Genomic DNA, 18,407 nt, shown 5'->3' with positions numbered 1-18,407 from the left:
GTCCTTGTCCTAACCGCTGTGTGGTACTACTTCTCTATGAAGCTACGCTTTTAAAGACTGATTGGTGATAGGAATGGGGGGGGGGGGTCTCTAAGCTACTTCATGTGAAAGCTGTTTATGGGACGAGAAAGGCTTTTCACCCATAAAAAGCTTAACTTCAGTGAACGTTTGTATATATGGAAACTACACCCAAATATTTGAAGAGCTGTAGCGTGGAACAAGAATTTGTTTATTCTGTACAGTCTGAAGGGCAGAAACTAGAATTAACAGAACAAATAAAGACAGTCCCTGAGCAAAGTACAGAAGCTGAGGGCGCAGGTAGGGTTGAGGCAGAGGGACACAAGTCCTGGGCTTTCAGGACTCCTTGACAACAGTGTGATTCATGGACTATAGGATGGCAGAACTTCTCAGAAGACAGGGGCATTGGAGCTTCCTGAAGCAAGTCCAAAGCTGATACAAGGCCGAAGAAATGAAAGCAGAGAATAGGCTTGGGGTTAGAAGAAAGGGGTCATCATGAGGGCCTTTTCGGGAGAAGTTTCAGTATATTCCTGACTGGGATGCAGATGCAGAGGTTGGATTAAAAAGAAATGACAAGGGGGACTTCCCTGGTGGTCCAGTGGTTAAGACTCAATGCTTCCAATGCAGGGGGTGTAGGTTTGATCCTGGTTCGGGGGACTAAGATCTCACGAGCCACTAAGATGTCACATGCCACACAGCCAAAAAATTAAAGAAGAAAAGAAAGAAATGACTGGGGAAGGAATGCAGATAGCTTTTGGAAAACTTTGGCTTGAGAGAAAAGGGGAAAATGAGAAAAATCATTCAAGACCGCAGCAGAATCCAGGAGAGCTTTTCAAGATGGGGAAACCTCTGTGTTGGAAGGGAGTAGGGATTAAAGACTCTACCATATGGTGTCAGGAGTAAGTTTCCTTGTGCTTTGGAAAGAATGAGATGCAGGGTTGGGGACACCCCTTGGAGGTTTGAGAGAAACCTCAATCATGTCCATTTAGACTGCCTGTAGCATATTAAAAAATTTAAAAACTAAGATTGTTTTGAAAATATTTGGTGTATTTTAAATGCTTATGTTTAACAAATGAAAATTTTTAGCATAAACAGACAAGAATAGAGTGATATTCACAATATACCTCCAGGCATTTTTTTGAACTACAAAATTTAAGACTTTTATCAATGTAAGACAGGAAGTAAAGGAGTCCTGGCCCCAGAGTGTGGATGACTTTGGAAGGATGGGTGCAGGTCAGAAACCCCCCTAGAAGGCTTGGGCATGACCTCTAAAAGCCTCAGAGAAGTGGCACAGAAATGTCCCACTCTTACAGGAGTCGCAGAGGCCTGCCTGCCTTGGCCATAGGCGGTTCTGCCCTAGCATCCTGAGATCCAGGAGTGCAGCTCCACCTGCCGCTGACCTGAAGAGGCCAGGGTCCAGGCATCCTGGAGGGGTCAGTGCCTGCGGCGTCCACAGGAGGGCAGTGTGGCAACTCAGAGGCCAGGACTCCAGTACCCCCTTACTTTCTCTATCAGAACCCTTCTCCTGCAACCCCTCTCCTCCCCTCTTCCTTCCTGGAGTTATTCCAGGGCTGTTCACCAACCCCCATAAAGGGGCAGACGACGGAAGCTCTTGACTTTTTCCTCTCTGCAGCTGGAAGACTAAGGCTTGTCATCCTGTCGCGCCCATAGTCCCACCCGTTTAAGTACAGGTGGCCTGGGTGGAAGTGTGAAAAGTGCGAAGGGGGAAGGGACAGGCCGGAGGTATCCTTGGCCCTGAGCGTGGCAGGCTTTGCCTCCGCCTCTCAGTTCTCCGGGCTTGGTTTGCAGTGCCAACACCTGGCACGAGGGGGCGCTACCACCCTGCAAACCTTGCCTAGCCGGTCTCTGCTGCAGTTTGGGCTGCTCCTAGCCTGAGAGGATGGGGTGGGATCCTCTGGTCCCCTTCTCCAGCTTTCTTCCCTCCAGAATTTATGGGCAGTTTTGTGCAGGCGTGAGGTAATTGGGAGGACCTCTGGCGCACAGGTCAGTAGAGTGGAGAAGACACTCTGAGGACACCTGGGATGAAGCTTAGAGGGATGAAGGGAAGAGCGACCGGATTCCTGCCAGTGCTCCAGGGTCCTGGTGCCGGCTGTCCTGAGTGTGCAGCCTAGAGGATTGGTATTTCCAGAAGAGCTGGGCTGACACAACCCAATACCAATCATCCTCCGATTAAGGGCAGGCTGTGGGGTTAGGGCTTCCCTGGTGGCTCAGATGGTAAAGAATCTGCCCGCAATGCGGGAGGACCTGGGTTCGATCCCTGGATTGGGAAGATCCCCTGCAGGAGGGCATGGCAACCCACTGCAGTGTTCTTGCCTATGGACAGAAGAGCCTGGCCGGCTGCAGTTTATGGGTTGCAAAGAGTCGGACACAACTGAGTGACTAAGCACAGCAGTGGGTAGGGTTGGCACATAAGGAGGAGGTTTGTAGGGACAGAGCAGCTGTTCTGGAGATATGAATCTCTTCCCTCAATACAGTTTCTTTCTTTTTTGAACCTTTTAAAGATTGAGGTGAAATATACAGTAAAATTTCTAAAAGTGTAATAAACGTAAGTGCATATAGCTCATATAGGTTTTGTAACCTATATATTTACTATGTCACATACTTCTTGCACATGTATAGAATACTTATGTATTCACAACTACAGCTGTTTTTTAAAAAATATTTATTGAAAACTTTTTATTTTGTATTGCATGCGCACGTTAGTTGCTCAGTCTTGTCCAACTCTGCAACCCTATGGACTGTAGCCCATCAGGCTCCTCTGTCCATAGAATTCTCCAGGCAAGAATGCTGAAGTGGGTTGCCATTCCCTTTTCCAGGGAATCTTCCTGACTCGGGGATCAAACCTGGGTCTCCTGCATTGCAGACAGATTGTTTGCCCTGGGAAGCCATTTTGTATTGGGGTAGAGCCACTTAACAGTGTTGTGATAGTTTCAAGGGCACAGCAAAGGGACTCAGCCACACATATACAATATTTATTTATTTGACTGTGCTGGATCTTTGTTTCGGCACATGGGATCTTGAGTTGTGGCATGCAGGGTATAGTTCACTGACCAGGGATCAAACCTTGGCCCCTGTACTGGGACCACGTAGTAGTCTTAGCCTTGGGACCACCAGGGAAGTCTGTAACTACAGCTGTTTATGTATGTACATCACAGCTCTCACTGGCAATTCAAGTCAGCAAACTTTTATCAAGAGGGGCTCTTGTGTACCTAGCACCATCCTACTCTTCTCTAAGGAAGTGAGAACAGAAGGTTTGTCCGGTGGCTGTGATGGGATCAGTGGTGTTAACGAATCTTGGTCATTCCTCCACAGAAAGGGCAATGGCTGGCTGTATGATCTACCCGCAGTGCCCATATTCTTGGAATCCAAAATGGGATGAAATATCTGCTGTGTCTGAATATACAAACTCATGGAACCTCAGGAAGACATTGTGGGACCCAGAGTATTGGGTCAGGGCAGCCACGCTCCTAGCACAGAGCCAGGCACTGAGCAGCCCAGGAGAGTGTTTTGAGGCATTGATCTTGCTTGCTGGCCTGATCTTGCTTGCTGGCCTGGGGCTACATGTCTCTGGAAGCTGGGCGCAGGGTGACGTCTTTGACCACAGGCTGGATCGAAATGAGCTGGAGCCTGTCGCGTGTGTGTGAATCTGCTGGGCTCTTCTGAGGCCCCCGTCCTTCCCCTGCTTTGTGGTCAGCCTGGCCTTGCGCTGCCCAGACCCCATCCTGCCCCAGAGCAGGGAAGTGGCCCTAGCGGGAAATCAAGTGAGGGTGCAGGAAGTGATCCATGGTGAGGCAGCTTCCAGATCTGGCCCAGTCCCTGAGTCAGTGAGCTACTTGAGGCTAAGGACGTGGTTCCTTCAAGTCACTACAGTGTGGTCACCTCTTCTTTCCCCTCTACGGCCCCTCCAGACTATCCTCATGCCTATCCAGGTGTGAGTCTTTGGGAGCAGGAAACTGGTCTTTTCCTCCCTAAGCCACAAAGTCCCATTGGAGTTAGGGAATCTGGGGAGACCTGGCCTTAGTCTGGAGGCAGAAAATCTGCTCCCTTGGGGTGTGGTGACAGCCCCGGGCCTGGGGTGCCCAGTACTGTTGTGGAACCGCAGGGTCCAGGTCTGGTGAGGGATAGGGGAGGACAGAGGGGGCTGGGCCTGGCTGGGGAAGGCTGGCCTGGAAGGCACCCAGCCACGGCCCTGGGCCAGGGTGGAAAATATGTGTGTGAGCTCATTTGGAAGGTGGCTTCTGGCCAGTCAGGCCTGCCTCCTTTCCAAGCCCTGGCTGCTCAGCCTCCTCGAAGAAGGCTGCCTCTGGGTCTCCCCAGTTTCCCAAGACTGTTTGAGGGAGGCAAGCAGAGACTTGTGGGGTGGGTTAGTGGGGGTATGGGGACCACGGAACAATGGAGCAACCTCACCTGGGGTTTCCCTGGAGCCTCAGGGTATGGGAACCACCCTGAAGGCCTCCTCCTCCCCTAGGCTCCTGCCTCAGACTCTGACCTCCCTCATCCCTCCCCCACCTGCAGCACAGGAGCTTCGGGAAATGTAGGTTCGATCTATCTCTGGGTCAGATAGATTCCCTGGAGGAGGAAATGGCAACCTGCTCCAGTATTCTTACATAAAGAATCCCATGGACCGAGGAGGGCTGCAGTTCATGGGGTCACAGTGAGTCAGACAAGACTGAAGTGACTTAGTACACACACACATCCCTCCCCTAGCTGCTGCCTTTGTCCCATTCAGTTCTTCTGGCTTCTCAATGCTATGCCTCTTCCATTCCGTCAGAATACCTGTTCTTGCCCCTAAGCAGGAAGATGACTCCTGGCCAAGCAGATTCCTGAGGAACAGCCCTTCTCCCCTGTGCTCCTGTGACATAGCACAGCAGACAAGCACACATATGCTGACAGATTCCACAGAATGCACACTGCCATGCCCATGCCCAGCTATGTGGGGATTCACACTGGAAGGGACACCAAAGAGACATGGTCAGAATCTGCTTGTATAGGAAAAAAAGTCAGACAGGACTGGGTTTTAATTTTGGACTACCAAGCTGGGAGCTTGAGCAAATCTTATCTGGGCCTCAGTTTCCACATCTGTAAAATGGGGGCAATGTCAGTGCCTGTGTCCTTGAGTGTTGTGTGAGGACCTCAGCAAGTATTAGTTTCCCACCACCTCCCTTTAGCTGGAAAAGGAAGTGGGGGTGCAAAGTAGAGAGAGGACTGGGAAGTCCTTCAGACTGTGGGGAGATGAGGGCTGGCGGAGAAGGACGGGGAAGGACCAGCACAGCTGCCAGATTGTGTGTGGGGGTCACTCTGCTCAGTCCCCTCTCCTCTAGAGAGCTCAGCTCCGCTTAGGGCTTCCCCTCTCTTTTCCATCCCATGGACCCAGCGCCTGCCTGGCTGGCAGCCTTGGAGGCATAGGCCCAGATGGTAGCAGGAACCCCCAGGAGGGAGGCAATGCCAGGGGTGTCCGTGGCTCCCCCGGAAATGTGTGGGGTGCTGTGGTGGGCAGAGTATATAGCCTGTGTTCTGTGTTTGCCCCCAGTCCAGTCTCCCGAGAGCCCGCTTCCCTGGGTTTTGCCCAAACCTCCTTGCAGATTCCCCTTGGCTCCCTCCTGGCTGCTCTAACTCACATGTGCTGCTTTCGAATAAAGGAACTTGGAACCATAGAAACTGGGTCAGGCCCAATGGACAAAGCAGGGTAGGGCCAGTGAATGCAGTGTTTGCAGGTCTCTCGGGAGCCACGGGGCCTCTGGTCTCCCCTCACCAGCCTGACCTGATGGTTCACTCAGCTGGGGCCGGGTGGGGTCCCCCAGCTGCCTCACTGGGCTGGATCCCTCAGACCCAAGGCACGTCAGAAGCACGGGACTTGCGGCCTCCACCCTGCAATTCTCCCTGCTTGCGAAGCCTCTTCCACCTCTTCCCCCTTTGTCTCTGGTCCTCCATTCCATCTCTCCCCCTTGGCTTCAGAGAGCATCTTGTGATTCCAGAATCAGGGCCAAACAATTTCCTCGTGATGGGGAAACCACAGTCCAGCCACGGGAGCCCCAGGCTCCCCCCGCTCTTCCCTCTGGCAGTCCCCCACTCCCCGTGCTCCTCTGCTGGCTCCAGCTGTGTTTTGCAGAACTCCCACTGGATAACATCTGTAATTGCCTCCAGATGTGAGCCACAAAAACACAAAGGGGCCATGAGCTCATCTTTGAGCTCCTTGCCACACGCATGGGCCCCACTGCCCCCAGACGCCCCTGACTTCTCAGGGTCCCCATCCCCTCTGGTGAGGGTGGTGGGGAGGTGGTATCCAACTCCAGAGATGCACAGGCCGTGCCAAACAGCTGTTGGCAGGAGAGGTGCAGGAGGCCAGGCGTAGGGTCAGGGTTCCTGGCTGGCAGGAAGGTGGGGTACCCCTTCTGCCAAAGCAATCACACCCGCCAGCCCTGAATAGCAGCTGGATAGAACGCCTGGCCTAGGTGGGGCCCGGGCTCTTGGAGGCAGGCCGTGGAGGGGGCCTGGGCTGGAGCCCGGGGAGGGCCGGGCTGAGGCAGGAAGGGAAGGAGGGAAGAATGAGCGCTGCTCCCCTTCAGCTGAGCTGACTCAGCAGCTGATTCTTCCCTCCAGGCTGCTTTGGTGGAAGGGTGGGTCAACAGCCTGGGAACCCTGTCTAGGGCATCAGTTTCTAGGGAAAGAGGAAACAAAGCCTTGTCATTCTGCCGTTCCTATCTGACCATCCTGCCTCTCCTGGGCAACTGGGGTGAGATTCTCATTTGGCCAGATAGGCTGCTCCTAACTGGCCATGCGGTAACCTTCTCCCTTCTTGTCTCTTCTGCCCCTGCAGGGGAGCCTCGGGCCTGGTAGAGGCTGAGGTCCTGAGGGCTGGGGAGAAGGGCCTGCCCCCGAGCCTTAGGCTGACTGTGACGGGGGATCCCCCAGCAGCCAGCACGAGGCCTGAGGAAACAGAGGGTCTGCGGCTGGGTCACACGACAGGGTAACGCAATTTAGGAAGATTTTCCGAGTAGCCTCAGCTTGGCCACTTCCTCTTGCCTTTGTAGTCCTGGGCCTCAGAGGCCACGTTGGGGTACAGTAGCTTTAGCTGGCCTCTGTGGACCACTCCCCTGCCCCCCAAAAGCATGCCTGCCTCCCCCCCGGCTCTGGACCTTGCATCCCTTTTGTCCACTGAGAATAAACATATTCCTTTATGAAAAATACCAAAACCCCGCCTCACAGAAAACACTGCAGGGCCCCCCCTGCTTTCCATTCCCCTCGCAGCCACATCCCAGGCACACAAACTGCAGCCACACAAAGAATGTGAAACACTGTTTATTCTTCGTGGAAAGGTTGAACAAGGTCAAAAATGTCCTTAGAGGGCAATGACCCAGCCCCGCCCTGCAGGTTCCTGGGGTCGGATGCCTCTGCCCCCCACCCCCACCCCACCCCATGCCCCTTGTTAACAAAAAGGAACGATTTGAAGGGAATTCATATATAATAATTATAATAAAAATATACATTAAACAAAACAAAAACCCCAAACAAGACAACTTTAGCCGAACTGCCAGCACCGTTCACCCCATTTCTCCCACCCCCCTGCCCCCCTACCCCTGACATCCCTTTCCTCTCACTGCCCCACAGGGCCTCTCATGCTCCCGAGTCTCTGGTACCATGACCACCCTCGGTGGCTGAAGGAGACTTCAAACAGGTGGGCTGGGTGGGAGTGGGGGCAGTGCACCTGTAGGAAGGGCCGAGTGGCGGGGGGCATTGGGAAGCGAGGGGCTAACCTGACGGAGATGCCCAGGCAGGTGCCCCTTTGCAGAAGATGGCTGAGGCAGGCTGATCCTCGGCTCCCTAACGAGGTGGCTGCTCTCATAAAAGTCCCGAGTCGCCGATCCCTGACGGGCACCCTCTCTGCCCCTTTCTCTGGCTGCCTGCCTTGCCCTCCACGCTGTCTGATTGAAGCCAGGGCACCCAAACAGGAGCAGGTGTGCCTCTCTCGAGCCCTTCCTGAGAGCGCCAATGAAAAGTGCCCTCTCCCGGGTACCACAGCCCACCCTGTGGCGGCCCTGCCTGGCCCTCAGCCATCCACTCCTGTTGTGCCTCCCTGGTTCGCCTTTTGGTCCTGCCCTGTCCCCTCTGACTACTCTGCCCCTGGGTTCCTACCTCAGCTGCCTGCATTATGAGCGAGGTTCTTTCTCTGTGGCCCCCAGGCTTACCCCCTGGGGCTCGTGGGCCCCACCCTGGTGGCTGCACCCCTAGTCTAAGCTCTTCCAACCTTGACATCCCCATCCGAGGCTAAGGTTTGGGAGGGTAGGGCTGTCAAGGGTTTATGCAGCCCCAGTTTAGTCCTAATGGCTCAGGCTCCTTCTGTGGAAGTTCTAGGGGCCGGTGGGGCAGAGGCAGATGTTTGAGGAGAGGACTGGCCCTCGCTTAGCTTTCCTCCCAAGGTCTTAGGGTGGCTGTGTAACCCACACTCTCTCACTCAGGGTCTCCTCCCACCACAATAGGATTAGATTTCTTTTAGCCAGAGAGAGTGGTGGGAGGCTGCCAACTGGGTACACCTAGGGGATTGCGGGGCTGAAGTGCCCAGAGCCTCTTGAGGTCAGAGTTCAGAGGTTAAAGGTATATCAGGGAATGGAAAAGGAGCAGATGACCCCATGTGACCTTTACCAGCGAGGTCTGAGGGTCCTGCCTTCAAGTGCAGAGCCCAGACATTCAGATGGGGCTGAACACACACCAAGCCATGGGGGCCCCTGAGGGGCAGGAGCTGGGAGGGCGGCCCCTGCTCAGCCCCTGGGGGGACCCATCTAGGGAAGAAGCAATGCCAGCGTGGAAGGTGGGAGAGGCCAGTCATGGGACAGAGAAAAAGGGACAGGGGGAGGGCTGGGGATGGGGCCGGGGCCGGGCGGGAGCAGCCCACCCACCACCACCTGCTGCCACTGGCCTTCAGAGGCAAAGTCCTCGTGGTAGGAGTGGGCGGGCGGCAGTGGGGGTCAGACCTTGTCCAGCAGGGAGCGCTGGCAATAGAGCAGTCGCTTGGGGGTCCCGTGACGTCTGAAGAAGAAGACGGCGAGGCCCACCGCCAGCACCAGGAGCAGCAGCAGCACAGGGAGCACCACGGCGGCCGCGCTCACTGCCCCGCTGCCTTCCTCGTCCACCTCAATGATGATCACCTCCGTCTCCTCCTCAGTCCCCTCATCCGGCTGGCCCCCCGATGATGGGCAGCCCATCCAGTCCCGCAGGGCTGACTTGGGGTAGCCCGGCTCAACCTTCAGCTTCTGGTTGTTGAATTTCCAGTACTTGTTCCCCTTGTAGAAGTAAGTGAAGACTGCAGGGTTCAGCAAGAGGGTGGCACAGAAGCCACGAGGTAGACGTGGTGTCCGGAGAAGAGCCAAAGAGAGAAGCAGAGCGGAAGAAAACTGTTAAGTGTGCAAGCTCGCTGAGTTCATCTCCTCATCTTTCTGAGTGCCCGTCTCCTCAGCTGTGAAGCCGGGTAACTATAGCACCAGGCTGAGAGAGTGGGGCAGATTGAAGAGTCTGAAGCGCAGAAAGCACTTAGGGCCTGGCACAGGGCTCCCTGGTTCTCAGCATCATCCATTTTCTACCCGACACTCTCGGTCTTTCGTCCCGCTCTTCCTTAACTCCCTGTTCCTGTCCTCCCTTCACCGATACCTCCCGTGCCCCTCTCACCTTCGTCGCTGCCCATGAATGACCCTCTGGGAGACTCAGGGATTCCTTCCCAGACCTTGATGTTTTTGGGGTATTCGCTTTCCACTATCCTGAGCTCCTCGTTGAAACGGTAGTACCTAGGGGAGAGGCGGGGAAAGGAAGCGGCTTGACACTGGGCACATCCTCCAAGGGGAGTGACCTGGGACTGAATTCACCAGTGAGCAAAGGGTGGGGGACAGGGGTTTTGACTAATGAGGGCCTGCAGCTGAAAGCAGCGGAAGCTGGGGGTGGAAGGGAGGGCCCAAGCTGCAAGGAGCCACCAGCAGCCCTTAATGACAGTGCCTGGCAGCTGGGGCGGAGGCATGGTGTTGGGGGCAGGAGGCGTCAAATGACCAGGTCTAAAATGATGGTGACCGGGTCATATCCCAGTCACTCAGCACCCAATGGAGGCTGCCTGTTGCTAGGCAACAGCAGAGGCTCAGCCAGTGCCTTCTTCAGGGAGACATCTCGGGGGGCAAGTGGGTCTTCCACTAGAATTGAGGGAATCTGGTGGGTGGTGTGTGGAGGAAGGCGAAGTCTTACTTGTTTCCTCGGAAGAAATAGGTCTTTCCATTGGGCATCCAGAAGAGAGCAGCATCAATCCTGTCAGTAGGCAGTCCTCGGCCCAGCTCCTTAATGTGCTTGGGGTAGCCAGGCTCCAGGGAAGCTTCGTCAAACACCCAGTGCTTGTCTCCTGGGGCGGGGAGGGGAGGGCAGGATCTCATTCCACCTGGGGTCTTTGGAGGAGCCAAGTGGAACATGCTCCTCCAGGGAGCCCCGCCCACACCCAAAGACTACGGCAGAATGTCTGGTTACCTTTGAAGAAGACAAACTTGCCATCCTTCCTCTCATAGGCAGTGTTGATGGATGCAGGCAGGCCCCGCCAGAACTGGCCGATGGGCATGGGGTATCCATCCATCACCTGGTTTTTCCTCACACGCCAGAACCAACGCTCCTGGGAGGCAGTTCATTCAGTCTTTAGCTTTGTCCTCCAGCTCAGTCCCCAAAGCTCCCCCACTGCCTCAGTTTTATAGGTTGACTTCCCTGGTGGCTCAGACGGTAAAGCGTCTGCCTACAATGCGGGAGACCTGGGTTCAAACCCTGGGTTGGGAAGATCTCCTGGAGAAGGCAATGGCAACCCACTCCAGTATTCTTGCCTGGAAAATCCCAAGGATGGAGGAGCCTGGTGGGCTACAGTCCACAGGGTCACAAAGAGTCGGACACGACTAAGCGACTTCACTTTCACCATGTTTGGTCCTCCTGCTTCTGTGTCCACCCTGCCACCCTTTTGTCCCCCACACCAGAGCCCTTTTGTCCCCCACACCAGCCCACTTCTTCCTCTTACCTTGAAGACAAACATCTCCCCTCGAAGCATGGCCACGGTGTCAAAGTTCCCGTCACAGATGTTGGGCCCATAGGTGGGATTTTTGGGCTTATCGGGGACGGAAGGCCTGGAGGTGGTCCTGGGTTGAGGGGGCATCTTAGTCGGGGATCCTGACTTACTCCCTGGAACATGAGGGGCACTTCAGACTTTGGCAGAGAAGGAGGAAAGGACAGACTCATGGGCAGAAAACACCCTGGGGAGAGACTGAAGCAATCAGCTGGGAAAGGACAGAAAGGGTGGGGTCAAAAGTGGGGGCGATGGAGGTGGAGTCATGGGGTGGGGGTGGGGGAACGAGAAGACTGTAGGGCATGAGGGAGGGGGAAATGCCCAGGCCAGAGAGAGCTGGAGGAGACAAGCAACAGAGAGAAAGGAGCAGATGTGGGCATAGGTTAGTTACCATAAAGTTGCTGGATGCCCCGGCGGTCGTCATCAGGCAGCACAAAGTTCTCTGTGTCCATCCACTGGTAAAAGGGTGCCATGATGGCCGAGGGATCGTTGGAATGCTCAAGGCCCAGGGCATGGCCCAGCTCGTGCACAGCCACCAGAAAGATGTCATTCCCTGGAGGGATGGGGCTGGTTATGATGGCAGCCGGGTCCCTCCCCTCAGACTTGTGCTTCCCCATCAGAAGTTTCACAGTGAAGCCTGCCTGCCAAATTTTCTACCCGAAGTGACCAATCCCTGATTTCCAGCCTCATGTCTGGCAAATGAGGCACAAAGCCAGTCAGCAACTCTTCTGGGTAGAGGACAGACTGGCCAGATCCCAGTTCCAGCGAGGGTTGTGTTAAGAGAAGCTGAGGTCCTATCTGGGCCTCAGTTTCTCCCAGGAGCCAGACACGACATTTGCCTGGAAAAGTGGCTGATGCAGATGCTTCAAAGTCTTTAATTATTGGGTGAGAGAAGGGACCAGATGTAAATAGGTCAAAACAGGATTCCTGCCTTCCTTGGAAGTCAGACCAGGAGATCTTTGTGGTTCCCAACAAGCCCTGTGATTTGAGGGGGGGGGGTGTCTGAGGTTTGGGGAGGCCAGAGAACCCGCATGCAACGACTCTTGACTCTCCGAGGGATAAGAGACCCAGGGCTACCTCGCTCACCATTTAGATCCTCATTCCGGACAGTCCAGGGCTCGGCAGAGTCAAAGTGGGTGTCCCCTCCAATGTTGGGGCCTGGGAAGTAGGCATGGGCCAGGAAGCCGCCCTCGCCATCGAAAGGCGTGCTGTCACCGTGGAAGCCCTCAGCAAAGAAGATCATGATGTCGGCCTGCTTCTCGTGGCCCTCACGGATGTAGGCATAGGGTACCTCTCGGAAGCGCAGTGGCGTGGCACTCTCCCACACTCGGAATGCCTTCCGGATGGCCTCGAATGTGGCATACTCGCCCACCTTGGGGGTGTAGTTCTGGATGCTGAGGTCCAGCCACGTGGGGAGAGGATGGGAGTGTGTTAGGGGCAAAACTCTCCTTCCCTGTACTCTCCCAGGTCTGACTGAGCCGCCCAGCCATCTTTGTCTGACCCGGCGCTTCCTGCCGTCTCACGATGCCTCTGCCCCAAGAACCGAGGGCCTTCTGGCCCTGGAATATACCCTCCAGGGACTGCACCTCTCTCCAGGATGGGAGCCATTTTCCTCCCTACTCCCAGGGATGCTTTGCAGGAACAGGGGTGAGTACGGAAGGGGGCCTCTGAGTCTCTAAGCATCTCTGATAGGGAAGGGTAACGTGATGTGAGAAAGGCCGCTTGCCTGTTGGACTCACCAGAAAGTGATCTCGTTATGCTGCCATTTGAGTCCCTGGATGGCATAGCGCTTCCTTCGAACATTGGCCTTGATTTCAGCCCCAAACTTGTCTGGAACACCACAGCGGGGGCGCCTCATGGCCCTGGGGTGGTTTGGGGTGTGGGGATTGTGGTCAGGAGAGTACATGAAAGAACAACATCGGTCTTCAGAGGAGGGGGGAATGTCTGGCCCCAGGGTCCGTGTGGGGAAGAGTTAAGATCATGAGGTTCGGGTGAACAGGAGAGGGTCAGGATCATCTTGTGGGGATGAGGTACAGGGGTAGGGTTAGGCATTTAGGTGGCAACCTCTCTGCTGTGTCATGTGGGTGGGTGCTGGGCAGAATTCCTGCCAGGTTCTAGCACTTACTTCATGGTGTCTGCATCAGCCTTGCCTGTCACTCGCAGACCATAGAACCTCTGCATGGCAGCGATGGCAGCTGAGAGGGACTGGGGTGAGCGCTGTGTGTGGGTCCGCAGGTCTCCAGGGGGCAGGTAGCCATACTGCTGCAGCCAGGCCTGTGGGGAAAGGGGTGTGGCTTGGAGCATCCCCACCTGGCCCAAGGGGAGCCCCTGCCTCTCACGGCACCTGGAACACACGCCTGGCTTGGCGTGGAAAGAGCCATGAGCTCCCAGCCTGGCTCTGGCAGTGGGTCTGGAAGAACTCCCAGGCTGGACCCAAACTCTGGCCCAGGTCCTAGTATGGCTGATCCTCTTGGAGGGGTGGGGAGCCACAGCTCCACGCTTTGGCTGTAACTCTTTTGATGGGAGCCCTGGTGGTTTAATTGAGTTCTAGGATGTCTTCTAAGAGCCGAGATCCCTTCCAGGTCTTTCCTCCTCTGTGTCAGTGTTCTTGTAAATACTGCATGTTCTACCTGAGGCTGGGGTATGTCCCATGGTAGATGGAGAAGGGAGAGGCTTGAGGGGGCTCCACTTTGAGGCCTGGCACGAGGTTCTCCTGGGACAGGCATCCCTCCAGGATATACACAGCTCTGAGATCTTTTTGGAAAGAGGGCAGAAAAGAAGCTAGGGCTCAGGCTGACTGCTGACAGAGGAAGCTGGGGTCTTTGGAGGCGGTGGGGATGTGACTAGACAAACAGCCAGGATCCTGCCACTGTCTCTACCCAGGTAGCATGAGACTGAGGACTTGGGACCTAATATCCCATTTAAGGTTCTCAAAAGAGGGAGTGGGAGATTGAGGTGGTGGTTAGCATTAGGGTTAGTATTTTATTTAGTATTTTGGTGACTGTAGTTTATTTCAGGCATGGTTTGAATTGTTCATAATATAAAGGGTGGCATATTGCCTTAACACAACGTTATATTTTTGGTGTTTGATTGAAAGGTACACACACTGCAAAACCCTGTTGAGGAAAAAGTCAGCCTTTATTCTAAGAACAACAGAGTGTTTGCTTAAGGTTGGAAAAGTAAAATGAGTCAAGTTATATATGGAACATAAACATGCTCAGAGCCTCGATGGGGAGATACTTCTAACCCTAACCCTAACTCTAGTCCCTGCTCCAGCTTTGCCTTCTTGAAAGAGTCCAGGGTGAGGGGCTGCAGGTTCCTGGGATGGGAACTTGGAGCAGAGGTGCATCCCCTACTCCAGGTCATTAGGATGGCTCTACATGTGGCCCTTGCCTCCAGGGCCAGGCCTTAGGGATGGAGCAGTGCGCTTGCATTGGGGCTGGGGGTGATTCAGGAGCAGCTGACGGGACCTGAGCCCGCAGGGGCAAGAATTGCAACATGGTTCTGGGAAGTGATCCCCCAAGGCTGATGACGGGGAGTTAGGGATCAAGATGTAAACAACCCAGCTTTTCCTCAGCCAACAGGCCTGGCCAGAACAACCCCAGCACCACCCGCTCTGAGAGCCCCTCCTCGGGGTGGGGGAGGGGGAGCAAAGTTTAACCTCTGGGGAGCAGAGCAGGAGGCTCTTATCCCGGGCTGCTCTCTGGGGAGCTCTAAACCTGCCCTGACCTGTGCTGACTGATGCCACAGCTAGTGCCTGCAAGAGACCTGCTGTGGCCCTGTGCCCAAGTATGCAGGAAACTCCCTCTGCCCCTGGCCTCACCTGTAGGGTAGTCACACCCCTGGGCTTATGCCCTCTGTTAGGGGAGCAGCTGCTTCAACTTCGAGAAAAGATGGGAATGGCCCACCACTGTTGGAGCCGGCAGGAAGACGGAGGTCAGGCCCTGAAACCCTCAGGGGGGCAAAGCTCCTAGGTCAGGATGACAGAAGGGAGGGCAGCAGAGAGGTGGGGGGAACCCACATCCGGGAGCTCTGGGATAAATCCCTCATCGTGAAGAGTCTTTCAAGGAGGCAGACAGGTCTGAATATTCACACCCACCAACCTCCACCCTATCCATAGCCAGTCGAGAAAGGTGGGGACTTAGTCAAGAAAGGGACTTTCTGGAGTCGAGTGAGCCGCAAGTCCTGGAAAGGAAGTGCCCCCCATTCCTCTCCTCCTCCCAGGCCTAGGCTCTGAGCAAAGCAAGAACCACAGAGGAGACTATGAGGTCTGAACCACAGAAGAGAGGACTCTTGTGTCTGCGGCCGAGTGGGGGAAGGGCCAAGTGCCAGATTGGCCAAGGGGAGGAGAGGGCTGTCCATCCGGGAGCTGGTGCAGGACTCCGGAGGTGCTAGAAGGGAGCCGGCGGCCTGAGGCCTGGGCCACCCCAACTCTCTCTCCCTCCAGATAGGCCCGGAGAGAGAGCAACTTGGTAGGATCAGAGAACTCAGTTGGCTGGCTTTGTCTTGAAAATTGAGAGGTGCAAGGTATTCCCCTAGGGGGAAGTCAAGGACAAGGAACCCCTTTCCACTCCTGGGCCCACTTCTCTGGCCTAAGCATCCTGGAAAGGAGTTTGGGGGATCTCTGGCTCTTCTGCAGGCCCCTGGATCCCAGCCTCTGGGCCTGCTCCTCCCTCCTTCTACCTCCCACCCCTCCATGGCTCAGAAGCAAACGGTGGATCTGGCATTGCAACTGCCCATGACCCACTTAAAACAGAGCCAGGTCTGCCGCCCCTCCTCTAGGGGACCTAGTGGGGCAGGGGAGGGAATGAAGACAGGGCTGGTGAAGTTGGCAGCGGGAAGACCCCCAGATGCCCAGGCTCCTTTTGTTAGGAGCCCTCCCCTTTAGGCCTCTGATGAAGACTCCAGGCCTGGAAACAGTGTGCCTCCTCCTGGACCAAGTCAGGCTTAGCCCGGGCAGATTTTCACTCTCCCAGGTCGCCCCCCTTCCGAGGGCCACACTTCTGTCAGCCTCAGATCCCTTCAGGACAGACATAGTGTGTTCTTTCTGGAGAGGTTTCCTCCGGGGGTGGGACCAGGGCCGGGACCAGGAGGGAGGAAGCCAAGTCCAGATCCCCTCCCCCTGCTCAGGGGCCCTTCCCTGCCCCTCCCGACCGCACCCAGGCCCTGGCCGAGCTGAGTGGGTTGGGATGGCCCAAAATAAGAAACTGATCAAATCCGTCTCCCACCTTCACCCCAAAATAAAAGAGAGAGGAAAAACTTCCTCAGACAACTCCCACGCGGCTTCCGGTGGGCCCGGTGGGCCAGCTTCGGGGAGGAGAGGCGGGGGGCAACCGAGTCAGCGAAGACCTGTGCGGGCGCCCTGGACCAGGCCCTCACCCCGCTCCCCGAACAACGCCCCCAAGTCTCCGTGCAATTAACACAAAAAAGCAATTAACCAAAACGCCTAAAGGCGCCGAAGGGGGAGCGGGGCGAGGCGGCGGCGGCCGGGTCGAGCCCCCAGCTCACAAGGAGAGCTTTGTGTGTCTGGAAACGCGGGCCAGGGCGCCAGCGCCGTGACCCTCGACGCCAAGGCTGCGGGCCGGGACGCTGAGGGACCTCTCGGGAAGGCGGGGGTGGGTTGGGGGCCGGGGCCGCTCCGCCGTCCACCCCCGACCGCACCTGGCAGCCGATGTGTCCGAAGAGGGTCGGGACCGCCCGGGAGGCGGCGGCGGAGGGCGCAGCGTGGGGGGCCCGGGCCGCGATCCCCTGAGCCTCGCGGCCGGCCGAGCGCCTGCGAGCTGGAAAGTTGAAGGAACAACAAACTAGCACAGGACAAGAAACCAGGACAGCGCGGGCTCTGAGCAGAGTCCAGATATTTATCAGGCTCCCGACCCGTTCCAGAACTGAGCTTAGAGCCCAGGGGAGCTGGGGAGGGGTCGGGAGGGGGCTCCGGCTGGAAGGCTCTTCCAAGGAAAGGAACGGGACAGAAAGTCAGCAGCGCGCAGTGAGTGGGGTGGGGGGTGGTTGGAGGAGGCAAAGTCGATGGACTTGAAAGTTTGGAGATGAGGACGGAAAGGAGAGGAAGTGGAGAGGAAGGGGGAACCTGCAGGCCGGAGGAGCCGGCATCCGGAGCGCTCGCCCCTCCGATCCGGGGCTGCTCTCTCGGAGACCCCCGGGCTCGCCTCCCCGGGCGCGACTCCGGACAGGGCCGGAGGAGCTCACTTACTTCGGGGCTGAAGCTGCTCTGGGCAGAGCTGAGGGAGGCGAGCGCGGAGGCGAGCGTGAGCACGGGGAGCAGCAGACTGCAGGCGGGTCGTGGGGCGGGAGACATGGTCCACGACTGTCCGGGCAGCCGGGCCAAGCGGGCTCCGCGGCCGGGCCCAAGCCCTGGGGTCGCGCCGCCACTCCCTCCGGGCGCCTTTGTCTTCCGTAGGCACTGAATTTGGATTCCCAGAGCGCTGTCCACGTGGAGATGAGGGGATCGGTCTTGAAGGCGCCTGTTTGCTCGTCCCCTCTTTCCCGTTTTTTGATCTTTCTTCTGCTTAGTCGGCGAACTGGATTGCGAGCCCTCTCTTGCTCTCTTCTCTGGTCCCTCCCTTCCACAGCCTCCCTCCGCCCCCGCCCCTATGCCCTCCTTTCCCAGTGCGGACGTGGTTGTTTCAGCCTGAATCCAATTACAGCCAAAAGTCGGGTTAAAAAAAAAAAAAAAAACACTCCTAAGTTGCCTTTCTGTGGTGGAGGCTGCCATCTGCAGGGGTTGAGGCCGAGAGCGGGGGGCTTGGGGGCACTCGGGACGGGATGTGGGACACTTTTTCCTTCTAAGCATATTTTGGGTGGCTTGATTCCTCTGCTTTCAGCATTTGTCTCACTTCCGTGGGAAGTGCTAGGCTCAGTGGTGGGGCAAACAAGGAGCTCAGTCTGGGATGGTGGTGGTGGGGTCTTCCATGTTCAAGAGACCTGGTTTGGGGGTTTGTCTGCTGGGACCTGTGGCTTGACCATATCGAATTTTTTGTCCCTTATTCTTGACAACCACCTGTCCCTCCCCTGCAGGGGGTCGCGGGGGGTGGGGTGGGGGTGGGGAAATGCAACAATAACAAAATGCAACTACCCACTGACAAATCCCACCACATTGGATCTGGAGGTCCTGTCTTTGTAGAAAGACACATGTGCTCCCTTTATTATTGCCCTTTGTGATCTATTGCCCCTTAAACTACAGCGGGAAAGGAGTGCAAGGCCATGGCATCTGGGGAAAGACAAATGAAGTTTGGTAAGACTGCAGAAAAGAGGGGCTGGGAGTCAGGACTATGGGGGTTCCACC

General features: G+C 56.1%; 1 protein-coding gene across 1 annotated transcript; it reads right to left on the bottom strand.

Moving 5' to 3' along the window:
• Positions 1-7,322: 7,322 nt before the first annotated feature.
• Positions 7,323-17,694, bottom strand: MMP14 (matrix metallopeptidase 14). The gene is made up of 10 exons (XM_006066511.4): positions 17,316-17,694; positions 13,233-13,381; positions 12,847-12,969; positions 12,194-12,501; positions 11,499-11,660; positions 11,063-11,223; positions 10,534-10,672; positions 10,261-10,411; positions 9,700-9,815; positions 7,323-9,337 (listed from the first exon to the last, which is right to left on the bottom strand). Exons 1-10 carry the CDS (start codon positions 17,418-17,420, stop codon positions 9,003-9,005), a joined length of 1,749 nt encoding a protein of 582 aa, XP_006066573.1. The 5' UTR covers positions 17,421-17,694; the 3' UTR covers positions 7,323-9,002.
• Positions 17,695-18,407: the final 713 nt, after the last annotated feature.

This window comes from Bubalus bubalis, chromosome 11 (assembly GCF_019923935.1).
Source record: "Bubalus bubalis isolate 160015118507 breed Murrah chromosome 11, NDDB_SH_1, whole genome shotgun sequence".
Taxonomy (NCBI): Eukaryota; Metazoa; Chordata; class Mammalia; order Artiodactyla; family Bovidae; genus Bubalus; species Bubalus bubalis.
The sequence above is the reverse complement of the archived record's forward strand: the minus strand, read 5'-3'. Positions and strand labels throughout refer to the sequence as shown.

Coding starts and splice junctions, on each gene's coding strand:
- MMP14 (XM_006066511.4), bottom strand. CDS start 17,420: ATGTCTCCCGCCCCACGACCCGCCTGCAGTCTGCTGCTCCCCGTGCTC. Junction 11,661..12,193: donor CCGGAATGAGGATCTAAATG/GTGAGCGAGGTA, acceptor CCATCCCTCCAG/GGAATGACATCTTTCTGGTG. Junction 9,816..10,260: donor TATTTCTTCCGAGGAAACAA/GTAAGACTTCGC, acceptor CCTCTCCCCTAG/GTACTACCGTTTCAACGAGG.